Source organism: Panicum hallii, chromosome 3 (assembly GCF_002211085.1).
Source record: "Panicum hallii strain FIL2 chromosome 3, PHallii_v3.1, whole genome shotgun sequence".
Lineage (NCBI taxonomy): Eukaryota > Viridiplantae > Streptophyta > Magnoliopsida > Poales > Poaceae > Panicum > Panicum hallii.
The window spans coordinates 1609984-1631392 of record NC_038044.1 but is presented as its reverse complement, the minus strand read 5'-3'; the positions used below and the strand labels follow the sequence as shown (position 1 = coordinate 1631392).

General features: G+C 44.2%; 5 protein-coding genes across 7 annotated transcripts; 3 read left to right on the top strand and 2 right to left on the bottom strand.

The window, feature by feature from the left end:
* The first annotated feature begins 650 nt into the window (after positions 1-650).
* On the top strand, positions 651-6582 carry LOC112887377 (transcription factor TGAL4-like). Of its 3 annotated transcripts, none has more exons than XM_025953526.1 (13): positions 659-993; positions 1096-1283; positions 1500-1621; positions 2134-2237; positions 2368-2514; positions 3668-3718; positions 3849-3908; positions 3998-4075; positions 4157-4199; positions 4322-4593; positions 4877-5113; positions 5535-5677; positions 6107-6582. In XM_025953526.1, exons 2-13 carry the CDS (start codon positions 1177-1179, stop codon positions 6186-6188), a joined length of 1446 nt encoding a protein of 481 aa, XP_025809311.1. In that variant the 5' UTR covers positions 659-993; positions 1096-1176; the 3' UTR covers positions 6189-6582. The 3 variants fall into 3 exon arrangements, with proteins under 3 accessions (XP_025809312.1, XP_025809311.1, XP_025809310.1); XM_025953525.1 differs by having other exon boundaries at positions 3846-3908; XM_025953527.1 differs by lacking the exon at positions 6107-6582 and having other exon boundaries at positions 651-993; positions 3846-3908; positions 5535-5681.
* Positions 6583-6996: 414 nt separating this feature from the next.
* Positions 6997-7933, bottom strand: LOC112887696. The gene is made up of 2 exons (XM_025953949.1): positions 7396-7933; positions 6997-7250 (listed from the first exon to the last, which is right to left on the bottom strand). Exons 1-2 carry the CDS (start codon positions 7931-7933, stop codon positions 7072-7074), a joined length of 717 nt encoding a protein of 238 aa, XP_025809734.1. The 3' UTR covers positions 6997-7071.
* Positions 7934-10575: 2642 nt separating this feature from the next.
* LOC112887642 (ACT domain-containing protein ACR12-like) lies at positions 10576-14665 on the top strand. Its single transcript, XM_025953877.1, has 10 exons — positions 10576-10826; positions 11355-11406; positions 11759-11872; positions 12001-12095; positions 12623-12701; positions 12811-12870; positions 13055-13110; positions 13833-13938; positions 14011-14079; positions 14192-14665. Exons 1-10 carry the CDS (start codon positions 10687-10689, stop codon positions 14252-14254), a joined length of 834 nt encoding a protein of 277 aa, XP_025809662.1. The 5' UTR covers positions 10576-10686; the 3' UTR covers positions 14255-14665.
* A 789-nt stretch (positions 14666-15454) lies between these two features.
* LOC112887898 (pentatricopeptide repeat-containing protein At1g22960, mitochondrial-like) lies at positions 15455-19647 on the top strand. Its single transcript, XM_025954185.1, has 3 exons — positions 15455-17715; positions 17813-18060; positions 19513-19647. The coding sequence occupies exon 1, from the start codon at positions 15497-15499 to the stop codon at positions 17660-17662; it is 2166 nt and encodes a 721-aa protein (XP_025809970.1). The 5' UTR covers positions 15455-15496; the 3' UTR covers positions 17663-17715; positions 17813-18060; positions 19513-19647.
* Positions 19324-21168, bottom strand: LOC112887899. Its single transcript, XM_025954186.1, has 4 exons — positions 20707-21168; positions 20404-20615; positions 20051-20318; positions 19324-19813 (listed from the first exon to the last, which is right to left on the bottom strand). Exons 1-4 carry the CDS (start codon positions 21088-21090, stop codon positions 19505-19507), a joined length of 1173 nt encoding a protein of 390 aa, XP_025809971.1. The 5' UTR covers positions 21091-21168; the 3' UTR covers positions 19324-19504.
* Positions 21169-21409: the final 241 nt, after the last annotated feature.

Genomic DNA, 21409 nt, shown 5'->3' with positions numbered 1-21409 from the left:
TTTTCTATCTTTGAATTGAATTGTTGATCTAGATTAAACAAGAGACATATTGATTAATGTTTTTTATATGAAAAATGCATGTTGAGCGCTAGATAAGACCGTACAACAATTATCATTGGGGTATTATTTAAAAACAGTCATGCTATCCGATAAAGTCAAAGCCAACAAATAAGAACATAGAGGTCTATGGCCGGGCCACGGAAAAATCAGAACGATGTTCACGGTGTACATTTATGTCTAGCATGCCTATGCTATCCGATATTTTTGAGAGAGGTTTATTAGTTTGTATGATAATAACTAAGGCAGGCAAGTGCTCTTGAACTGATATCAGAGATTGACACACATGGTCAAAGACTCAAAAGTCTATATGTGATGGATGCTGTAGCATCGTTGAGCAGCAGTTGCTGCAAGAAATCATTTTGAAGCTAAATAGCAACATTTACTTTTCAACAGCTCATATGATTGTGCTATCGTCAGTGTGTGAAACTGTAATTCTTTCAAGTGCTACCCACGTCCATCCATCCATCTACATGTGTGTTTCAACTTTGGAACAAAAGAAGGTCATGCAATAAAGAAAGATAAATTAGACGACTTGCCGGGGCCAACCAAGAGAGCAGTCAGTTCCAATCTGATAAGAGTGCAGCCTGGGATTCCTGTGGCTTCATGACAAAAGTTTTCAAGTGAAGACAAGACCCTAGACCTTCTGCCCAGCCCCGCTTCTCTCTCTCCTCTCCCTCTCACACCCTCCCACACCCTGACCCCAAGGATAGAGAAGAACAAAATCACAGTATAAAGGCAGCCTATAAGGACAAGATCTTCCTCTGAACTGTGGGATTGGCACACCTATAGAAGCTGAAACTATTATAGTGTCATATCAAACAAGAAGCTGCGTGTGAGCAAGAGCTACTGAGAACAGAAAGGGTATTATCTACCTGCCCCTCCAACTCCTCCAAGGCTCCTGGGCTCTTGCTTGCTGTAGATCTCTCTATCCTGGTATGTTCTTTGACTCAACCTTCTTTGCATGCGTTCTCTGAGCTAGCCATGTGCAGCATCGTCATGGACAGCCGATTTGATGTTTTTGCATTCTGGATGCAGATAAAGGCCAGCAGGTTGCTACTTGCTAGTCAATCTTGAAGAGGCACAAGGGTTTGCGTTGTTCTTGGCGTGCCTCACAGGATGGGAGAGACTAGTAGTAGTACTAGTCATTCAAGGCAGGATCCTCCTCTTCCTGGCTATGGCTTTCATGGTGCCATCGCCAACTCTACTCCTCCTGCAAACTTCTTGTAAGACCACCCCCGCTGCCCCCCCCACCGCCCACCCAATTTTTCGTCTTTTGCCGATTGACCACGATTTACGCAAATTAAAGATGAATGGCAGCAGCACCTTGAAGTTTTATGCAAATTTGCGCTTCCTTTTCTCTGGCTAATATCTTCCTGCCTCTAATGTTTTTGCTCTACCACCTCTAATGGTCACTACTTGCCGTTTCACATGCCTGGCAGTGACCAAGGAAGAGGTACCTATTTTGGAGAGCTGGAAGAGGCTCTCATGCATCAGGTTGCCTCCCTCAAAAGAACTCAACAGGCTGCAACCACCTCCAGAGCTCATCATGGAGACACCAAGCGTACGCCACTCTCTCTCTCTCTCTCTCTCTCTCTCGGTCTGACCAAGACCAAGAAGACACACAACCGTTTCTCTGTGTGGCTAGCCAAGGCCAAAAACGCACAACCTTGTGATGCACTTTTGCAATAGGTTAGGGCATTGTAGTCAAAAGCAACCATGCAAGAGCAGCTGGAGCGGCAGTTGTGCAGCTGTGCTACTTGTGTGTGGTGTGACTACCTTGTGATTCCTCTCTCTCTCTCTCTCTCTCTCTCTCTCTCTCTCGTCCAACGAGTTGATCTCCATGGTAGTACAACAGTACCACACTACCAACTTTCTGGGTTCTGGCTCTCTGCAGTCCGCAGGCACAAGCTCAAAGAGAATAAGCTCTGCTTACTTTCACTGCCACAGTGGCCCCCACTTCCTTCCCCTTCACTTGTAATCCCAATGGCCAGTGCATCCTTTCAGTTTCACCTCTAGTAGGGTAGTTTGGATGCATGTCTTGATCTCCTCCTCCCCTATGATATCTTGTTGCAGCCTTTCCCACTGCTGCTACTGCTACAGCTGCAACGGCTACAGCTAGGCCACCTACACTGGACATCTTCCCAGCTTGGCCTATGAGGTCTGCTCACACACCCAAGGTATGGACTATGGACTAGCTACAACATTGTTTTTATGGACTAGCTACAACCTACAAGTATAATCTGTGCATCTAGATGGTGCAGCAAGAACACAGGTTTGCAACTGCTCTCCCTTTTGCTTTTGCATTAGGAGGGCTCCAACTTGACGGCAGACAGCACAGACGATTCGGAGAGCAGCAGCATGAACAACAGCAACCACTCCTCAGACCAGCTCGGAGCAGCAGCAAACAGGGCACGCCAGTTTGATCGAGTTTCACAGCAGCAGATTCAGCACAGGGTACACATTTCTCTTTGATGCCCATGGCCGCATCTCTGCAGGTTTTTTTAATGCATTTGTGCTCTTGGATGTGTTCTTTGCTTCTGCATCCATCTCTCCTTCTCATCCTTAATCATAGAAATGCAATGTGTATCTTGTTCCCTGTCTTGGCGTCGTGTCGCTGGCTAGCCCTCAAGGCCACAACTTCCAAGATGCTCATGCCGCTAGCTTCATGCTCCTATTGGTAGAGGAACACATTATTCCAGGGCATTTATCATCTCGCTGCTCCCAATATTGCCAATCCCAATATGTTAGGTGAATCTTTTGGCCCCTAGGCCCCTAGAGAAATACTAAGAAAAGAGCTTCTACTTGCTCCCCTAAACCCGGATGCTTGTTGCACTGCTGGAGTAGTGTTTTTGTGTACGGCTAGTATTGTTAGATGGAGAATATGATGACTTATTTGAAAATTTCAATTTGATTTACCTTTCCTTTAGGATGACGGACTACAAACTACAAATTTACAATCTTCTACAAGAACTAGTCATATACTCTAGCTATGTGCCTAAGAAGAACTAATCATTCTAGTTATTCTAGATCAACAATCTTTTGTTGTAGGTGTGGATAAGTCCTGCAGAGGATATGTTAGGTTAGTGCATGATAGATCATGTACTGCAATTGGTGCTGCAAAAGGAGACAAGTTAGCATTCTTTTAATATTATTATTTTCTATAGCTTCCAAACTTGTGCCTTAATAGAAATGCACAAAGTGATGCTTAAATAATGGCAACTTTGGGTCAGTGGCGCTTTAGGTAGTTTCTGGTCAATTGATCAACTGCCAAGATATATTTGGTGAGAAACATTGTATATTAACGGGATGATTCACACTTAACCAAAAGAAACTTTACAGATTAGGGCGTGACAACAACTTGAACAAAAAGTAAAACCAAATTTTGTCTGTTGTAAGAGTGGATGGCTTCCACCAAATGTACACTACTGTTTTTTATTTCTGCTTGATGTAACTGGAATGTCGTTATTCTATTATATACTATTTAGGCAATGGACACACCTAGATAGATGAACAGCAATTGTGTTGTTCCATTTCACTCCTGTTGTCTATTTCTCCCCAGGTTTAGCAATTAAATGTTGTGACTTGTTCGTGTCTACTTGGTATGCAGAACATGGCTACAAGTTCCACTCCAAAGACTGGCAAGACTCTTGATCCAAAGGTCTCTATCTGGCTATTTCAGTTACCTTTTTTATAGCAGTGCATATCCTCAGGGTGCTGTAGTTTACGATGTGTCTGCTGTTTGAGAATCCTAGATAAATGAGTCTTATCTTCTCTCTTGGTTTCAGCAGACAATCAGAAGGCTTGCTCAGAATCGCGAAGCTGCACGCAAAAGCAGGCTGCGAAAGAAGGTGAGCACCAGCTACTTGGAAACTGAAAATTTTCAGCAGTGACTTTCCCAAGTTCTTGACAGTTAAATAATTATGTCAATGTGCCATAGGCTTATATTCAGCAGCTTGAGAGCAGCAAGCTGAAGCTTGCTCAGATGGAACAGGACATGCAGCGAGCCCGTTCCCAGGTACACTTAAAACTCCTGTGTATTTTGCGTTCTGACCACTAACTGAACATCTGAATCAATGAAATGTGAACTCCTGCCTAGGGCCTCTTTCTTGGTGGAGCTCCAGGTGCAAACACCAGCTCAGGTGCCTAATCTGATCCTCATTTCTCAACGTCCTCTTCAGTTGATGTCTATATTCTTTCTTTATCAACATGTGCCATCGATCCACGTCTCATTATTTGACTGGAGAGTGGCGGCCTTGTTCAGGTGCCGGGATGTTCGACGTGGAGTACGCGCGGTGGCTGGACGAACATGGCCGGCGCATGGCCGAGTTGCACGGAGCTCTGCATGCGCAATTGCCAGATGGTGACCTCAGAGCCACCGTCGACGACACCCTGACCCACCATGACGAGCTCTTCCAGCTCAAGGCCGTGGCAGCCAAGTCCGACGTGTTCCACCTCATCACCGGGGTGTGGACGACCCCTGCCGAGCGTTGCTTTCTTTGGATGGGTGGATTCAGGCCCTCTGATCTGCTCAGGGTATGAACTTGTGTCTGACAACTGACTAAAACATCCAAAATCTTACTGCCTGCATTATACATACACAGCTACGTTCTCCTAGATTCTTAAGCTGAATTAAGGGTGCTTTTGTTACAAATGCACCTGAGACAGGTCAAGCACAAAGCTAACCTGAAAGTAAGATGTGACGGTGAATTAGTTCATTCACCAATCAAACCAGTAGAGTAAAATTGGATTCAAGCTAAATATGAGATCAAACATGGTTTTCTCTATCTCATTAAAAAACTTTTTCATGTGGCTGCAGACACTGCTACCCCAGCTAGATCCCCTGACTGAGCAGCAACTGGTAAGCATATGCAACCTTCAGCAGTCATCACAGCAGGCAGAGGAAGCTCTTTCCCAGGGACTGGAGCAGCTGCATCAGTCACTAGCTGACACCATGGCCGGTGGATCTCTGATTGACGACGCCAACATGAGCTTCATGGGCCAAATGGCAGTTGCCCTCGGCAAACTGGCAAACCTTGAAGGGTTTGTGATACAGGTTATGGTTTTTCATCAAATCTTGAATCTCAATCGATATGCCACTGTCAGTGCTACAGATATAACATACATACTACAAAAAGCCTGATATGTTACTAATTTCACTCAACTTTGTAGGTGAGCAATAAAATACGTGATTTTTTTGCAGCAATACTGTATTCATGGCAACTTTATGCATCTGATAACACCTTAAACCTCCTCAACATTTCTGAAACAGATGTCTGATGTGTCTGCATTGTAGAAAGAAATGACTTATCAACTAACCATGTAACAATATTCTTTTGGAATGCATCTGTGTAAGTATAACCAACATGGGGTAACTAAAAGTTTTTTGATCAGTTGGGAGCTTGCGATTACATAAAATAGGATGCCAAGCTTAATGTTCCTGAAACATGTACTAAAACTACATGTTTAATTCCCAGGCTGATAACTTGAGGCAGCAGACTCTTCATCAGATGCACCGGATTCTGACAGTTCGGCAAGCAGCTAGATGTTTCTTGGCCATTGGCGAGTATCACAACCGTCTTCGTTCCCTGAGCTCCCTCTGGGCTTCTCGACCTCGAGAGTAAGCATCATGCAGTTCCTACGTTGGTCCCTACCTTCATCTGATCTAATAAAGAAGTACCCAACCTCTAGTTGTTGAAGGTGGTAGTCACTAATCATTGGACAAATTCAAATACACATTAGTATAAGAGTGAGCCATGGTTTCTGTACAGGCATGCTAAATTAATACAAAGATGTGCCCTACTAAATCAGCATGGAATGGACCGCGCTCCTACCAGCAATCAAAAGTCAGCAAGCAACCATAACAAAAAATAAAGTCCATACTCTCTTAAAAAAGGGCCATGCTATGGCATATTTCTTTCTTTCTAGATGTTTGGCCAACTAGCTGAATTCTTTAAACTCAAAGAATTAGCTAAATAGCTGTATCATATTTTTTTTCAATATGCTTCTCTGATCTATTTTTTATTACTGGTGCCTGTATTTCCTGCAGGATACTGGTGGGAGATGAAGGCAATTGTGGAGAGATAAGCATTGCAGCACAACCATCTCAAAGCCAATTTTCAGCCTTCTGATTCAGCCATGCTGCAAAACTAACCTTCAGCTTAGGAGCAAGAGAAAAAAAGACTGGGAAGAGAAGTTTTGGATGCCAGCAGATATATGAGCGCCACAGAAGAGAGCTGGCAAAAGAGGTTTTAGAACAGGGACTGTTACTGGAGTTATCTTTTTTGGGGATCAGTGTTTCTGAGAATGTGCAAGAATTTGACTAGTACTGTGTGTTCTTTTGGTTCTGTCCAGTCTGAATCCTCAAAACAGCTCTTACTGCCTTAATGCAATTACTACAGGCAATCACTGCTTACTGCCATACGGCAGAACTACAATACCTTGTGCCACCACCAGACTAGTTGAATTGGATGGTTGAAGTTGAGCTTCCTAGTAATTTGAAATTTGAATGACCGTATATCTTTATCCACTTTTTAGTAACTTATTAGACTTGGTAATACACTGCCTGAACTACATTTTGTTATTATGCTGCAGCATTTGTCTGTATCTACCTGCTTGGTTACATAAAGAAAGTATTAAAGATAATATCTCCTCACTATTAATTAGCAAGGTGGGCGAAAAAAAAAATCCCAAACCTGGGTATAAATTCAAGTGATATTTAAAGCTAGAAAATAGAGATCATAGCTTCCAAAATAAATAAGATTATGCACCGCACAACAATCCAAGACATCGATATTCCGTGATTGGAAGGGCTGATCCACAAGATTCCTATACTACATATAACTAGCAAGCATCCATAACTCAGTTATCACCTCAATAGTTCTCATGTACAAATGATTGCTGTGTGCATGGAATTATATGAAATCAAGAATGTTGCATAATTACCCTGGAATAAAACAAATGTGCCGTTTCATGGTATTTTAAACATACTTTTAACATCACAAAGCAGTACAATTAATTTCCCTTTTTCTGAGAAACTCGATGATTGGACCACTCTTCCAAGGTTTTCCGATGAAGAACATTCATTTTTATCTTTCGTCTTCCACGGATGACATTCTCAGCATCTTTCCAGGTTTCAGCAATGCCCAACGCTACTAAAATTGCACACACGACACAAGCACTTCTTCCATGGCCTAATGTATCAACCACAAAAGAAAAACATAACAGTTGATATACTAGGAAATACAATTATGTACACAACAAGAACACCAAGATGCAATCGCAAAATTAATTTTCTGCATAAGTTGAGTGTCTAGCAAGAGATAAATTACTACTAACCAAATGCACAGTGGACATAAACTGATTTCCCCTTGGATCTCTTTTGACAAGCCCAACGCGCAGCAAGTTCAATTTGGCATGGTGTTGGAGCTCTTGTATCCCAAGTTGCAAGACAAAGATACTCATCTGCTGGAACAAAGAAACTTCTTGGCAGCTCACAAGTGCAATCTATAACAGATGGGCTTCCAGGGGGCAAATGTTTCAAGAGAAACGGCCATCCTCCCAGATATAGGCCTTCCACGATCTTGTCATGCACAGCCTCCTTCCTCATGTATCTCTTAGCCATTGCACATGCCCGAGCAAGCATCAAGAAAGGACCAAACAGTACAATTGACCAAAGAGGAAATCTTCCCACTGAGTTCTTCCCCAAGATCCAAGGTAGGTTGATGGCATTATGGGATGCAATCGTGACAATGAAAGCAACAAAACTGGTGACTAGGAAAGGAAGCATAACAGTTCTCATGCCCATCTCGCACAAACTAACAGATGTGACAAGAAAAGCTGTTGCAGCGATACCGGTCACCTTGGATATCCCCATTGCTATTTCTTACAACTAGGCCACTTCTTGTGCAATACCAAGGCCAAACCTGCATCAAAGTTTCCATCAGCAGGCTTTTTTTTAGCAGAGCAGTGAAATTTGAACTTCCATGAGGAGAAACACCTGTGCCTTCTGGTATAAGAATTATGTCTATTAATTCCAGATAGCAGCATAAGTAACAATACTTAAAAGTTTGGCATCTCGTATCACTAAACTAGCATAACTCAGAGCATACTGAAGAAATAAAATAACAAATACTGCCAGAAACTCGCTTGGCCTAAACATTAAGAAAGTCACTAACTGACCAATGCAGGCAAGCAATAATGCTGACGAGGGGAAGAAAATGGAATTAACAAGCATGCGCGTTTGGTTATCTGAAACGCCATCTATCTCGTTTCAGATCATGTGGCTCAGAGAAATTCCACCATTGCAGCCTATAGCAAAGCGGGTAACTAGATCCTGCCTGGATCAAAGCACTGGGCCACATTGCAGGACCACACTGGGAAGCTCTACGTACCCTCCTTCCGCTCTACCAAGCGATCACCACTGTGCAGCTAGGAGACGGTGCAGCCACATCCTTCTGGTTTGATGTCTGGCAGGGTGATGACTGCCTCGCCGATCGTTTTCCGGCATTACTCAGCCATTGCGTCAAGCAGAACTGGAGTGTCCGAACAATGGCCAGCCGCCAGCCAGGGGATCACCACTACCCTACAGCCGCGACTGACACCCCGGGCACAGGTCGAGCTTGAAACTGTAAAGGATGTGCTGAGCTCGCTGCAACTCACAGAGGCACCGGATCGCCGGGACAGCCCCCTGATGGATAAAGAAGGGAAACTGCACACCTCAGCACTGTATGCGCTGCTGCGATCAACGCCGGACAGCCAAACGGATGGGCAACGGGTCGCCTGGCAGAACCACGCTCCACCGAGGGTAAAGTTCTTCGCCTGGCTCCTGACGCGCAAGAGGATCCAATGCCGAAGCAACCTGCAAAGACGCAAAGTACTGGAGGACGCCACCTGCGAGGTCTGCGGCAGGGGAGATGAAAATGCAAATCACATCATCTTCAACTGCCCATTTGCTGCTTCGTTCTGGTCAGGAATTGGCTTCGTCATCCCGGCGGACGCAGATGTAAGTTGCTTGGACAAGCTGAGCAGACCAGCTCAAGTGCCGCCTGAACATTTCTCCACTCTGATCCTGCTCTGCTGCTGCCAACTGTGGAAAAGAAGGAACGGCGTCGTCTTCAGACAAGAGGCGGCGACACGGCGAGAAATTCTTCGGCTGGCCAAGGAAGACGCCAGGCTGTGGCAGGCCAGGCTACCTCGCAAGGATGCGTGTGTAGCTGAAACCTGGGGTGAAATCTTTAGTTTGGCACTGTAAACCATCACATGAGAATGTAACGATAGAGCTCTTTGCTCATCACGCGGGCCGTTAGGGGCCATAATGAAATGAAATGAAATCAGGTGGGGGATTCTCTCCCCTCCCGTTGACCCTAAAAAAAAGCACTGGGCCACGATCCATCAGAACCAAAGATTACAAAGACAAAAGATCAAGAAATATTCACAGCATTATTCATGAACCAAATAATTTTTCTTTTTGAAACTAGGAACGTATCCTTTTGATCTGAACGAAGTGCCACGGCACAGGAAGCACGTGTTCGCGTGGCAGGGAATCAAAACAGAGGGATTACCTCGGCAGGCAGGCGAGGCGTGAGGTGGTGTCTGGGGTCGGAGCGCGGGGGGAAGAGGAAGCGGGATGGCCGTGCGCCCGTGCCCCGTGGGAAGGATGGGCTCAGCCGCCCTCCATTTCCTTTTCCTCCCGGCATCGTCGGGGACGGAGACGGGACACGGCAGGCGTGCGGCTTCCAAGGAATTTTTTAGCCTTTCTTACCACGCTGACCGAGTGGGCCGTCGAAAGCAACATTTTTTTTATCGCGTCGGAGGAGGAGGGCGCAAGTTGGTTTGGCCCGCCGAGTGAAATTGTGTTGAACGGGCTGACGGGATTGCGCACCGATCAGCCTCTGGCCTCAGCCCATCTGTTGTCCCGTTGACCCGAACAAAAAGGTTGGGCTGTCAGTGAGCCCATAACTTTACGTGTCAAACAGCAGCGTGTTTTATTCTTTTTTTTCCCGATAGATAGATACAGTGTCTTTTGGTTTGGAAGCCTGCCAAATTCGTGTCATCTTCTTTTCAAAAAAATAATAAATAAAAAAAAATAAAAAAAATCGTGTCATCTTCATGTAGACGCAATGCTACAAATTTATTATTTGCACATCACCATGGCATTACACGGAAGAACGGGCCAGGATCTCACGATCTCTAAAGAACACAATAATTACCTCATATATCTTTATGAAACCTAACTCAGTTAATAAAAATTAGAAAAACTTTGCCAACTAGACCACCCTTCACGCTCCGCCGCTGCGTTCCAGGATAGACGATACCCCAAGAGGACACCAAGAGTCCAAAGCAAAAGGTCGTCGATGACGTGCAGCGCAGTAGCCGGAGAACAAGAAGACGTTTGCAAATTGCATTGCGGAACAGGAAAACAAAACAGCCGGATCCAATAATTGGAAGGGGTGGATCCAAGTGGCACGTAAAGAAAGCGCACGTCACCATCAGCCGCTTCTTGTCTACACCACCGGTTGGCCGCTCGTCCTCCCTTCCCCAGCCGCTACCGCCCACGGAGCACCAACTCCACTCTCCAGTGAGTCTCCCGCACGCAGAGTGGCGCGCGCGACTCCGCCGCAGGCCGCCATGGCTCTCGCCGCCTCCCACCACGGCCTCGTCGCCGTCGCCCCCGCCTCATCCTCCGCCGCTGCGGCCTCCCGCGTGCCGCGGGGAGGGTTCCTCGGCCTCCACGCCGCATCCCCTGCCCCGCTCGCGACCGCACGTAGGTGAGCGCGAGCGATGCGATCTCCGGGCAATCGGTTCTCTTCGTGCTTGTATTTCTACTGGACTCCTGGGAGGGTCGTGATCGTGTGGTGCTCGGATCGAATCAATGGGGCTCCGCGCCCGCTTGCGTAGTTTGTCGTATACCTGGGTTGGCGGCCGCAGTTCCTTTTTTGTTTGTTAAATAGAGACGGCCTCATGCTAGAGTAATTAGTAAATATGGTTTAACCGGGCTTGTTCTATTTGGAATCATGGTGCGACAGTTTGACTGAGCTGGTTCATGGTTTGCTAATTGCTTTAGATGATTGTACCCACGCGCTATGCCAAGTTGGGCTCTACAATTAGTCATTGGGATTGGATAAAATTGAGCGGAACCCCTTGTGTATTCTGATCCGTTTCCATTCTGTACATGTATCCGTTCTTATGCTACGCAGTTCCTTAATTCTCTGAATAGATCTTTTAAGTGCAGTTGCTACCTCGTCCAATCCTTTATTTGTATGTGCTAATATTTTTTTCTGCTATCATTTGACCAGAATATGTTGCCAGTCTATCAACTCAGCTAATATGTTGGGAGCTTCTTCATCAGTATGTTCACATAACTCTTTCTTCGTACATGCATAATTTTGTGGAACATATCTTTACATGGTAGAACTAGTAGCATGACCTTGCAGTTTTCATTATATATCCTTGCTTGTCTATCGATATGCCTGCATCAAGGACTGTTTACATCCTAATGTTTGCATATGAACTGCTAATCTATTTAACTACTGTGGTATTCTCAATTGATTTAATCTTGGCCTTAGGAAGTGCAGTTTTCTTATTCCTCTTCAGTTTATTTCTCATATTAACTGATACCATGATATTGCTTTTGGACTTCTTCAATATGCCACTGATTGATGCTTTTTTTTGTGAATTATTGGGAAACATTTTATCCCAGAAATCTGATGAGGCAGTCCCAGTTCCAGTTGTCATGATAGATCAAGAATCAGACCGTGATTCAACCATTGTGCAGTTGAGTTTTGGAGACCGTTTGGGGGCATTGCTTGACACGGTATAAATTCCTTATACATTGGTTATGCTTTTTACCTTACATTGGTGCTGCTCAAAAACATGTTTTTGTGATTCCTAAATTCTCGCCATATCTGTCAATTATTTTGCTTTGGTATTCACTGTTTGCAGATGAAGGCACTCAAGGACCTTGGCCTTGATGTCACGAAAGGAACTGTGACAACTGACTCTGACGTCACACAAACAAAGTTCCACATTATGCGATTGTGGGTGCTTGCCACTTTATGTTTACTGTATTTTTGTATACAGAATCTAGTTGTCTGTGTCTATGACTCTATGTATAGAAAACTAAAGAGCACTCACTGTTCATGCACGTATGTAACTATACTCACATTTTGAATGCATCAATTTCTTTAAGTGCATAATGTCAGCACATTTATGCTTGTGCCTGTATTCATCTTCATGTGACCAGTTTCCTTGACTATACTCTGTCCCTGCACACTCATTCAATTGTTGAAATAAGTTATTACTATTTTCAGCTAGCCTAGTGCCTTTTGAACTCATCAATCATAAGGAGTATGGATAATCTTACTTTTTTTATACTCTTTTTTGATACCCAAGTTTTCTTGAAATCCCTTGTTCAATCTTAGGTGGAAAAAAAAGGATAGCACCCTAAGGACCTTTGTATCAAGATTCCATATGAATTCTATATCTCATCTCATTAATCATAAGAGAATTTTATTTGCATTATTTCCTACTGTAATATCTTTCCCTCTCTTTTGCATGTATCTAGCGGGCGCAAAGTTGAGGACCCTGACATGTTAGAGAGGATACGGCTAACTGTCATTAACAACCTTCTCAAATATCATCCTGTATGTTTCAGATTCTTGTGTTTGTTACTTTGCTTTACCACTAGTTCACATATTTTTGATATTTCATTGAGTGTAACTAACACAGTAGTCATGTCCAACTGGTGCACAGGAATCAAGTGAGAAGTTAGCAATGGGTGAATTTTTTGGGATAAAACCACCTGAGAAGAAGGCAAGTATAGTGCATGTTCTCATTCTGGAATTTTGGATGCTATACTGTATCTTTTCAGCTGCAATGTGTGAATTTTCTTAATTTATGAAATGGAAAAATGTAAGCTCAAATTTATGCTGTTATGCTATGGTTTTTGTTTTGATACCTTCATCCTGAACTTACTTCTTTGTGTTTGAACTGGCAGGTTGATATTGATATTGCAACTCATGTGGTTGTTGAAGATGACGGACCAAAAAGAAGGTTTGATACTGCCAGCTCCTAGTGATGCTGTACTGTTTATTGAGCATGAATGCATATCCAAGAACGTACAGTCACTTCACTTCTAAATAATTATTACATTGCATGTTTGATGATATGTTGGCATGCCCACGTGTATGGTTTTTATCCTAGCATAAGTCCTAACATTTGAAAAATTCTAATATTGACACCAAGTGATAGTTCCCAAATCTTTCTAGTACAAGATGCATTAGCTGTTGATGTATCAAGGCATAAGGCAGAGCTTCTTAGGTTCAAGCCTCGCTGACGCTCGGAAAGATCTAATGCATCACTTCTCACACAAGCCAAGAAATTAGTAAACTGGATCTGGCTAGAGAACATAAAGATGGACATGCCTAGATCGTGATAGGCATAGAAAACGCAACTCTATGCTAGGCTGTTAGATTTTCCTTATCTTTTTTTTATCTAAGGCCTGTAATCTGTATCACTCTGGAGTCAGAATCCTATTTTCCCTATATTTTGGCTTTTGCATAAGAACCTGAGCTGCCTATCTATAGGTTTTCGTTTTTCCAATTTGAACTTTGATATATCGCAGCCTACAGTAAAAGTATAAATGCATATTTGCCCCTCTCCAAGAATCACTTCCCGTAGAAGTTAAAATTCGGTTCCACTATGTATTTCTTGTTGGTTATTATATGATGCTACATCATTTACTATCCTTGTTGTTTTTTGTTGAACATGCACAGCATGCTTTACATAGAGACAGCTGATCGGCCTGGGCTACTTCTGGAAATAATCAAGATTATCACTGACACAAACATTGATGTGGAATCAGCTGAGATTGACACTGAAGTATGCTATATTCCATCTTCGTGTCCTTCTAGTTGCTAAGGCCATCAGAGCTCATATCTGATACTTATACAGGGTTTGGTTGCCAAGGACAAGTTCCACGTGAGTTACAGGGGCGCAAAACTAAACAGTTCCTTATCTCAGGTGTTGTTGCGTCTTAATTCGATTCTTCATTGGCCATTTAAGCAAGACCATATCTCTTAACACGGTTTCTTTCCTGTGTTCACTTGGCACTCTTTAACCTGCCTTTGTATAGGTTCTGATCAATTGTCTGCGCTATTACCTCCGAAGGCCCGAGACGGATGAAGACAGCTATTGATTGCTGTGCTGTCCAGCATTTCAAGGGCCTCAAATCAGAAGCTACGAACTCTCCCTTGAGTTCCTTTTCTGTGAGGCCTTGCACATGGAATTTTCCTGTGTAGTGAACAAAGTATGGATCATCTGTTCCTGAAATGCATCCATGTATACTTAGAAGATGGCATTGACATTAGGTTGTCGAATGAGCCTGATATCTTGTAGTCGGACTGCTTGGAGCTACAGGCTTATGTTTCAACAGCCTTTTACCCCATTTGATCCCAGTTGTAAGGGGTCACATTGGAAGGTCCTTACATGTTGGGTGTTGTCTGTAAGTTGGCACAATCCATTTGCATGTAACTCGGCTATGATGTCTTCTGTGATGAAATAAAAAGGCACTGCCGAATTACCAGGACTAGCTTGGTTCTGCTCCCTATCAGATGTGCTTATTTTGCTGCCGTGATTGAAGGAGTTGCGTTATGCTGAAACATTTGCACCGTTGAAGAAATCGAGATAAGTACGAATTGTGGGTTCTTCAATTGTGCACATCTCAAAGCCAGGGTTGGGCGGCACGTTAGAAATTTGATTTGATGTCGATTTGAAAGGGACCAATATGAGTATACGATAACTGATGAAAATGCCAAAGAAAAAAAAGTTTGCTGTGGTTGCTATTTGAAAACTCAATTTGTCTCCTCCAATGTTTTTGTGTTTTACTCCCTCCGTTTTAAAATATAATTTATTTTAGCTTTTCTAAGTTTATAGATTTTGATATGCCCTTAGACATATATTATGTCTAGATGCATAGTAAATTCTATAAATTAAAAACTAAAATAAACTACATGTTAGAACGGATGGAGTAGAAGTACTTTACACATTCAAAATTCAAGCTCCAACGCAAAAGCGTAATTCAGTGAAGCTAGATTGGATGCTTGCACAAATCTGGATGCAAAATAGACGGTGCAGATCGCACGTGCTCTGTACCCCGCCAGGGCCAGAGCGCTCTGGTGCACGTGCTTCCGCCGCCGCCGCCACCGCCACCGCCGTTAACGCCGGCTCCCGTACAGCTTCCCGGCCATCTTAGTCAGCTCCCACATCCGCGCGCCCTCCACGCCAGGTCGGGGGCTGCCGCCTGGGGCGCGCGCCCTCGACCCCATACGGCCGCCGGAATCTGGTGGACGCGCCGCAGCTATTGCCGCAGGTCCCTTCTCGCCGCCGCCGCCCGTCATCCATGGCGAGGCGTCGCCGGGTAGGACCAGAACCTTAATCCATGCTATTCAACATTCCATACTGCAATTCACAAGCTCCTGCAGCCGCCGTCGCAGCTATCTCCAGCCTCCGCTTCTCCTCCTCCTCGCCGGCTTTGATTCCACCGTTGCCCCAGCCGCTGGTTTCACCTCCGCCGGCGCTTCCCGAGGAGAACCCATTCGCCGCACTCCTCGCCTCTGACCCCCCACCGCCGGAGCCTCTCCGCCTGGTGCTCGACGCTGGCGACGTTCACTCCGCGCTCCGCGGCCTCCCGGGCCTCGCGCGCCAGCTGTTCCGGTGGGCGGAGGACACCCCGCGCGGCTTCCCGCGCACCGCCTCTGCGTTCGCAGCCGTCCTCGTCCCGCTCGCCCAAGCCAACCACATCCGGGCCGCCTACCCTGTCTCGCTCCGCGCCCTGCACCTCGGCCTCCTCCTCCCCCTTGTGTCCCTCCTCCTATCCACTCACCTCTCTCCCGCCCCAAAATCCCTATTGAGCTTCCTCTTACGCCTGTCCACCAAGTTCTCCACAGAATGCCAAGCTCGCGTTGTCACGCCCGCTACCTGTTCGACGCTGTGCCTACCTGCCTTCCATGAGATGGCGCGTCACGGAGTGGCCCCTGACGTCAAAGACTGCAACCGTGTGCTCCGCGTGCTGCGTGATGCCGCCAGGTGGGACGACATTTGTGCTGTGCATGCGGAGATGCTCCAGCTCGGGATTGAGCCGAGCATTGTCACGTACAACACTTTGCTGGATTCTTTCTTGAAGGAGGGAAGGGAGGACAAGGCTGCCATGGTGCTGAAGGAGATGGAGACCCGGGGGACTGGTTGCTTGCCGAACGATGTCACGTACAATGTGGTGATTTCTTGGCTAACCAGGAAAGGTGACCTGGGGGAGGCAGTGGAGCTGGTTGACTGGATGCGGCTGTCCAAGAAAGCATCATCCTTCACTTACAACCCACTGATCACTGCGTTGTTTGCGAGGGGTTTTCTTAAGAAGGTTGAAGCTTTGCAGTTGGTGATGGAGAATGCTGGTATTATGCCATCAGTTGTGACATACAATTCAATGATTCATGGGCTACTTCAAAGTGGGCAGGTCGAGGCTGCGCAATTGAAGTTTGTGGAAATGAGGGCGATGGGCTTGCTGCCAGATGTGACCACGTACAATTCTTTGCTAAACGGATATTGTAAGGCAGGCAATTTGAAGGAGGCTCTTTGGTTGCTTGTTGATTTGAGGCGTGCAGGGTTAGCACCAACAATTTTGACATATAACATTTTGATAGATGGTTATAGTAGAATAGGTGATTTTGAGGAAGCTAGGAGATTGAAAGAGGAAATGGTAGAGCAGGGCTGTTTGCCCGATGTTTGTACATATACAATTCTCATGAATGGTTCACATAAGGTGAGGAACCTTGCTATGGCAAGAGAGTTCTTTGATGAGATGCTGAGCAAAGGTTTGCAGCCAGATTGCTTTGCCTATAATACAAGGATTCGTGTGGAGCTTGCCCTAGGGACTGCTTCCAAGGCTTTCCAGTTGAGGGAGGTGATGATGTTGGAAGGAATATCTTCTGATACAGTCACATACAATATTCTTATTGATGGATTGTGCAAGACTGGAAACCTGAAAGGTGCTGAAGATCTGCTGATGAAGATGGTCAGTGATGGTTTACAGCCTGACTGTATCACATACACCTGCTTGATTCATGCACACTGTGAAAGAGGACGCCTAAGAGAAGCAAGAAAATATTTTAATAAGTTGATCTCAGGTCATTTACCACCCACAGCTGTGACCTACACTGTTCTTATTCACGCATATTGTAGAAACGGAAACCTTTATTCAGCATATGGTTGGTTTCAAAAGATGCTGGAGAAAGGAGTCGAACCTAACAAGATAACATATAATGTCCTTATACATGCGCTATGTAGGATGGGCCGAACTCAGTTGGCTTATCATCATTTTTATGAGATGCTGGAAAGGGGATTGGCACCAAACAAATACACGTATACCTTGTTGATAGATGGTAACTGTAAAGAAGGCAGCTGGGAAGATGCGATGGGATTGTATTTTGAAATGCACCAGAATGGTGTACATCCAGATTACTGCACACATAAGGCCTTGTTTAAGGGATTTGATGAAGGTCACATGCAGCATGCGATTGAATACTTGGAGAATGTTGTTTTGGGTGAATAGATTGATCTTAGTGAAAAATTGTCCTATTTTCCTTGCTTTTCAGATGTGTCCCTGTAAGAACTTTCTCCTGTATGCATATTTCTCTCCTGCAGTGGTTTGTTGTCTAGCTTTGCTCACTTCATCTAGCATATTTTGTTTTTTTGTGTTCAGTCCAGAGATGATAGATGGAGTTTTTGGGCAATCCTTTTCAAAAGGGAAACAAAAAGAGAGTTTGAAACAATGGTCTCTGAGTTAAGCTGCTGGGTGCTTTCTAAATGAATTGTTAAGCACAAGCAGATCTTCCTCTTGCTGCTCAGAAGATGATGGAGTTTGGAGTCAATTCCATTCAAAAGAAGAAAAGCAAGACTTCAGGACCATGTCCTCTGAATTAAGCAGCTGGGATGCTTCCCAAACGAATAGTTGAGTACAAATAGTTCTTCCACTTGCTGCTTTAACCTTGCCAGAATTCTTTCCTTGGCATTATACTCACGGATATGTGTTCTCTAATGAAAACTGGGTGGTAGGAATGTGATCTGTTTTCTAAAGACCTCTCATCACGATTCTGTCCTGTTTGTTATTTGGTTTTGAAAAGGTGTACTGGGAACTGCCTGGTGATCCTTATATTAACAATCTAAAATAGTAAATGACTGGACCTTTGCAACTGAGATTCCTTCAATTAGATATAGGATTTCTTGGTAAGAACATACCAAGAAATTTTTTGTAATGAATAATTCTTGTGTGACCATCAAATTTGCCATTGGCATAAGTCACAGTATATTGATCTGTCAGATATGTAACCATGTTCTCATTTTTTGCGTCTTTTAGTGAGAGATTATCTCTTTCTTAAGATCTGTCCCAACTATTATTGATATCAACAAATTTTTGGCAATAAGGCTCTTTGTCAGCCCATGTCAGAGTGTTATAGTTTCTGAGCTCCAAAGTTCGAAGAGATTGGATCTGTGGTGCAAACTTGCATTAAGTTCTGAATTCATGTACTTACCCGTACTTGGTTAGTGATTTACCAGAAGAATCTGACCTGTATGCAAATGTGACAACATGCAATACCATGATATGCTTGTGCTCATGTGACAACTCCAATTATACTCATGCCTAGCATAGTCATGTATGCTACTGTCTAATGCTATTACAATAGTTTGATTTGTCATAATCAGTTGTGAGCTTTATTTTTTTTCCGTTTTTAATTGATAGACTAACTGTGGAAATGAGGAATGCACATATAACCATATAATTAATACCATCTATTTGTCATAACTTCTCAAACTGTATCTTCCAAGGAAAAGGTGAGAATGCTCATGCTGAAGCTTGTCATAAACTTATATCTAGATCATGACTGCAGATTAGTGGAGTTAGTTTCCCTTTTGATTGCCTCTTTGTGTCATATGCATAAGGTGTTTCATTTTCCTTTTTGCTGTTTCTAATACTAGTGAACAGCCAAGGTATAGTACTACCTCTTGTCTGATTCACTAGTCATTTAGGTCACCAATACTGTTCCAGTGCACAACGTTGATAATTGATTTTCTTTAGCATATGCTCCACTGTTGTTTTCATGTAACAAAACTGAATACATTTATATATAGTAATCATAAAGGATTTGATATTTGACTACACGCTTTCTAGGATGACATCAATTTTGGACCAAAGGTAAGAAAGGAGTATCATGGTCTCACATGCTGTTGTAATTACTTGATATGCTGGAGAACAATAGCTTAAAGTGACAGTATAACATATTATGAGTTAGACCAGTCTTGATGTTATAGGAATACAATTTTGGGAAGAAAAATTTAAACTGAATAGCAGCTGTGCAGTCTTGATGTTGTCAGCATTTTGAAAATGGATCTACTGTCACACAGCTGAGGGCTCTTCTCCTACCACGAGTGCCTTGAGAATTCGGTCAGTCCATCCATCTACCAGCATGAACATATGTCCACCTTCTCGGACTTCATGGTACTTAATCCATGGAAGTTTCTTCGAAATGTACCTCTGCAGCTCAACAAGCACCAACCTGTCTTCATATCCTTGCCAGATGTGTACAGAACCCTCATTTTGAGGAAATGGATTCGTAATATTCATAGGGTCAAACTCCCACCTTCCAAAAGCGACAAGTAAATCACGGTGGATTGATTCATAAGTGCCTTGTTGCCTTGATTTATTCTGAAAAAATGTAGTAGTAAATCAGTGTATGTTGAGAAATCTTAAAAAAAGGGCAGGCTATTTTTATTACATTGCTTTAGGCCAGCTTTGAGTACTAATGTTTCTTTTGACATTCTTTATTGCTGCAATTTTCATGCAAATAGTCTCTATGCCATGAACACATAGGAAACAAGTCCTGCTCTGTAAAGTAGTATTTTATGTGGTGCAATTTTTCTTATATCCGAGGCTGTGGTTTACCTCGATGGTTCTTGGCATTGCCATCATCTTCTGAAGAACCTCCATATCATGCTTGCTAAATATTTCAGGGTGGTGCATGGCAGCCGCAGAAGAAGGGAGCCACTTCTGGGTCATCCACAGGTAGAGCAAGGAAGGTACATTGTGTGCAATCCACAGGGTCCTCTGCTCTGGCACTACCTGTTTCTTGAAGGCTTGCCTGGATAGTTCAGCTGGAAAAGAAGGCCACCAGTAGTTGATAACTGGAACAACTAGCGCAGCACCTGCGAGCCTGCACACATACAGCATATGGAGTTTTACATATCTGAGGAGTTTCATATTTCATTAAAACCAATCTGGTTGGAGTCTATGTTTGCCTGTGAGGTATATACTGGAGGCATCCCCAAACTGAGTATCCTCCCATTGAGGTCCCCAAGACATAGAACTTCTGCCCAAGCTCCAGCTGGTCAGCGAGCTCCTCGATATCCAGTGCCTCGCTCTTTACATCCCGCTTGGGATTTGGGTCACTTTCCCCATACCCAGCTCTATCAAAAGCAAGGAGGTAAATTCCCAGTTCTTCCACAAGCTCCTGAATTGACAGAAAAAATAGAAGCCAGTGGGAATAATATGAAGAAATGAAACAGATTTCACTTGAAGTCGTGTTATGCTGTCTGCTATACCTTGGAAACAGGTAAGGGTATGTCCTTGGTGCTATCAAATGCATGTATTGTGATGATCTTGTACCTGGCCTTGTCTTTCTGTACTCCATCTTCTCTGTATGCAAGGTGCCTTCCATCCCTGAGCTTGATCCTCGGAGATGTCAGAGGAGGGCCACCTGGGGAGCCACACAGTTTTGCGGGGGGAGGCCGGAGAATCGCCTGGAATGCCCAGCCAAGGAGCACAATTGGCAGAACGAAGACTAATTTAGGAGCCATTTTCTCCAGATCTGGTGCTTTCAGGTGAGAGGAGACAACTGTGAAGATAGCTTCGAGTGGCAAGGCACACTTGCAATATCGGTTGTGCTTTATTCCATTGGTGGCCTTTCTGCAACAGATGGACCCCATCAGGCCATCATTGCTTTTTTTTTCTTTCTTTCTTTTTTCATCTTCTGCTTTAGCTTGTTGCTGTAGACTTATGACTATTTTATTATGCTCATGGCCTACGTCGATCCAGATCTACGTTCATATTTGCAATGTGAATTTGAATATAGGCACTGTGGTGAAGAGGCAGAGATCTGGCCTGGGACAACTGACAGGACCACAAGATTTTTGCCTGTGATCCACCCTGTCACTGTTGAGTGCTAGGATGGTTGGTACAAGGTTCTTCGGCAAGTCACAACTTTCTGTACAGACTTTACGAGATGTGCTAATGAGTGTGATCGAC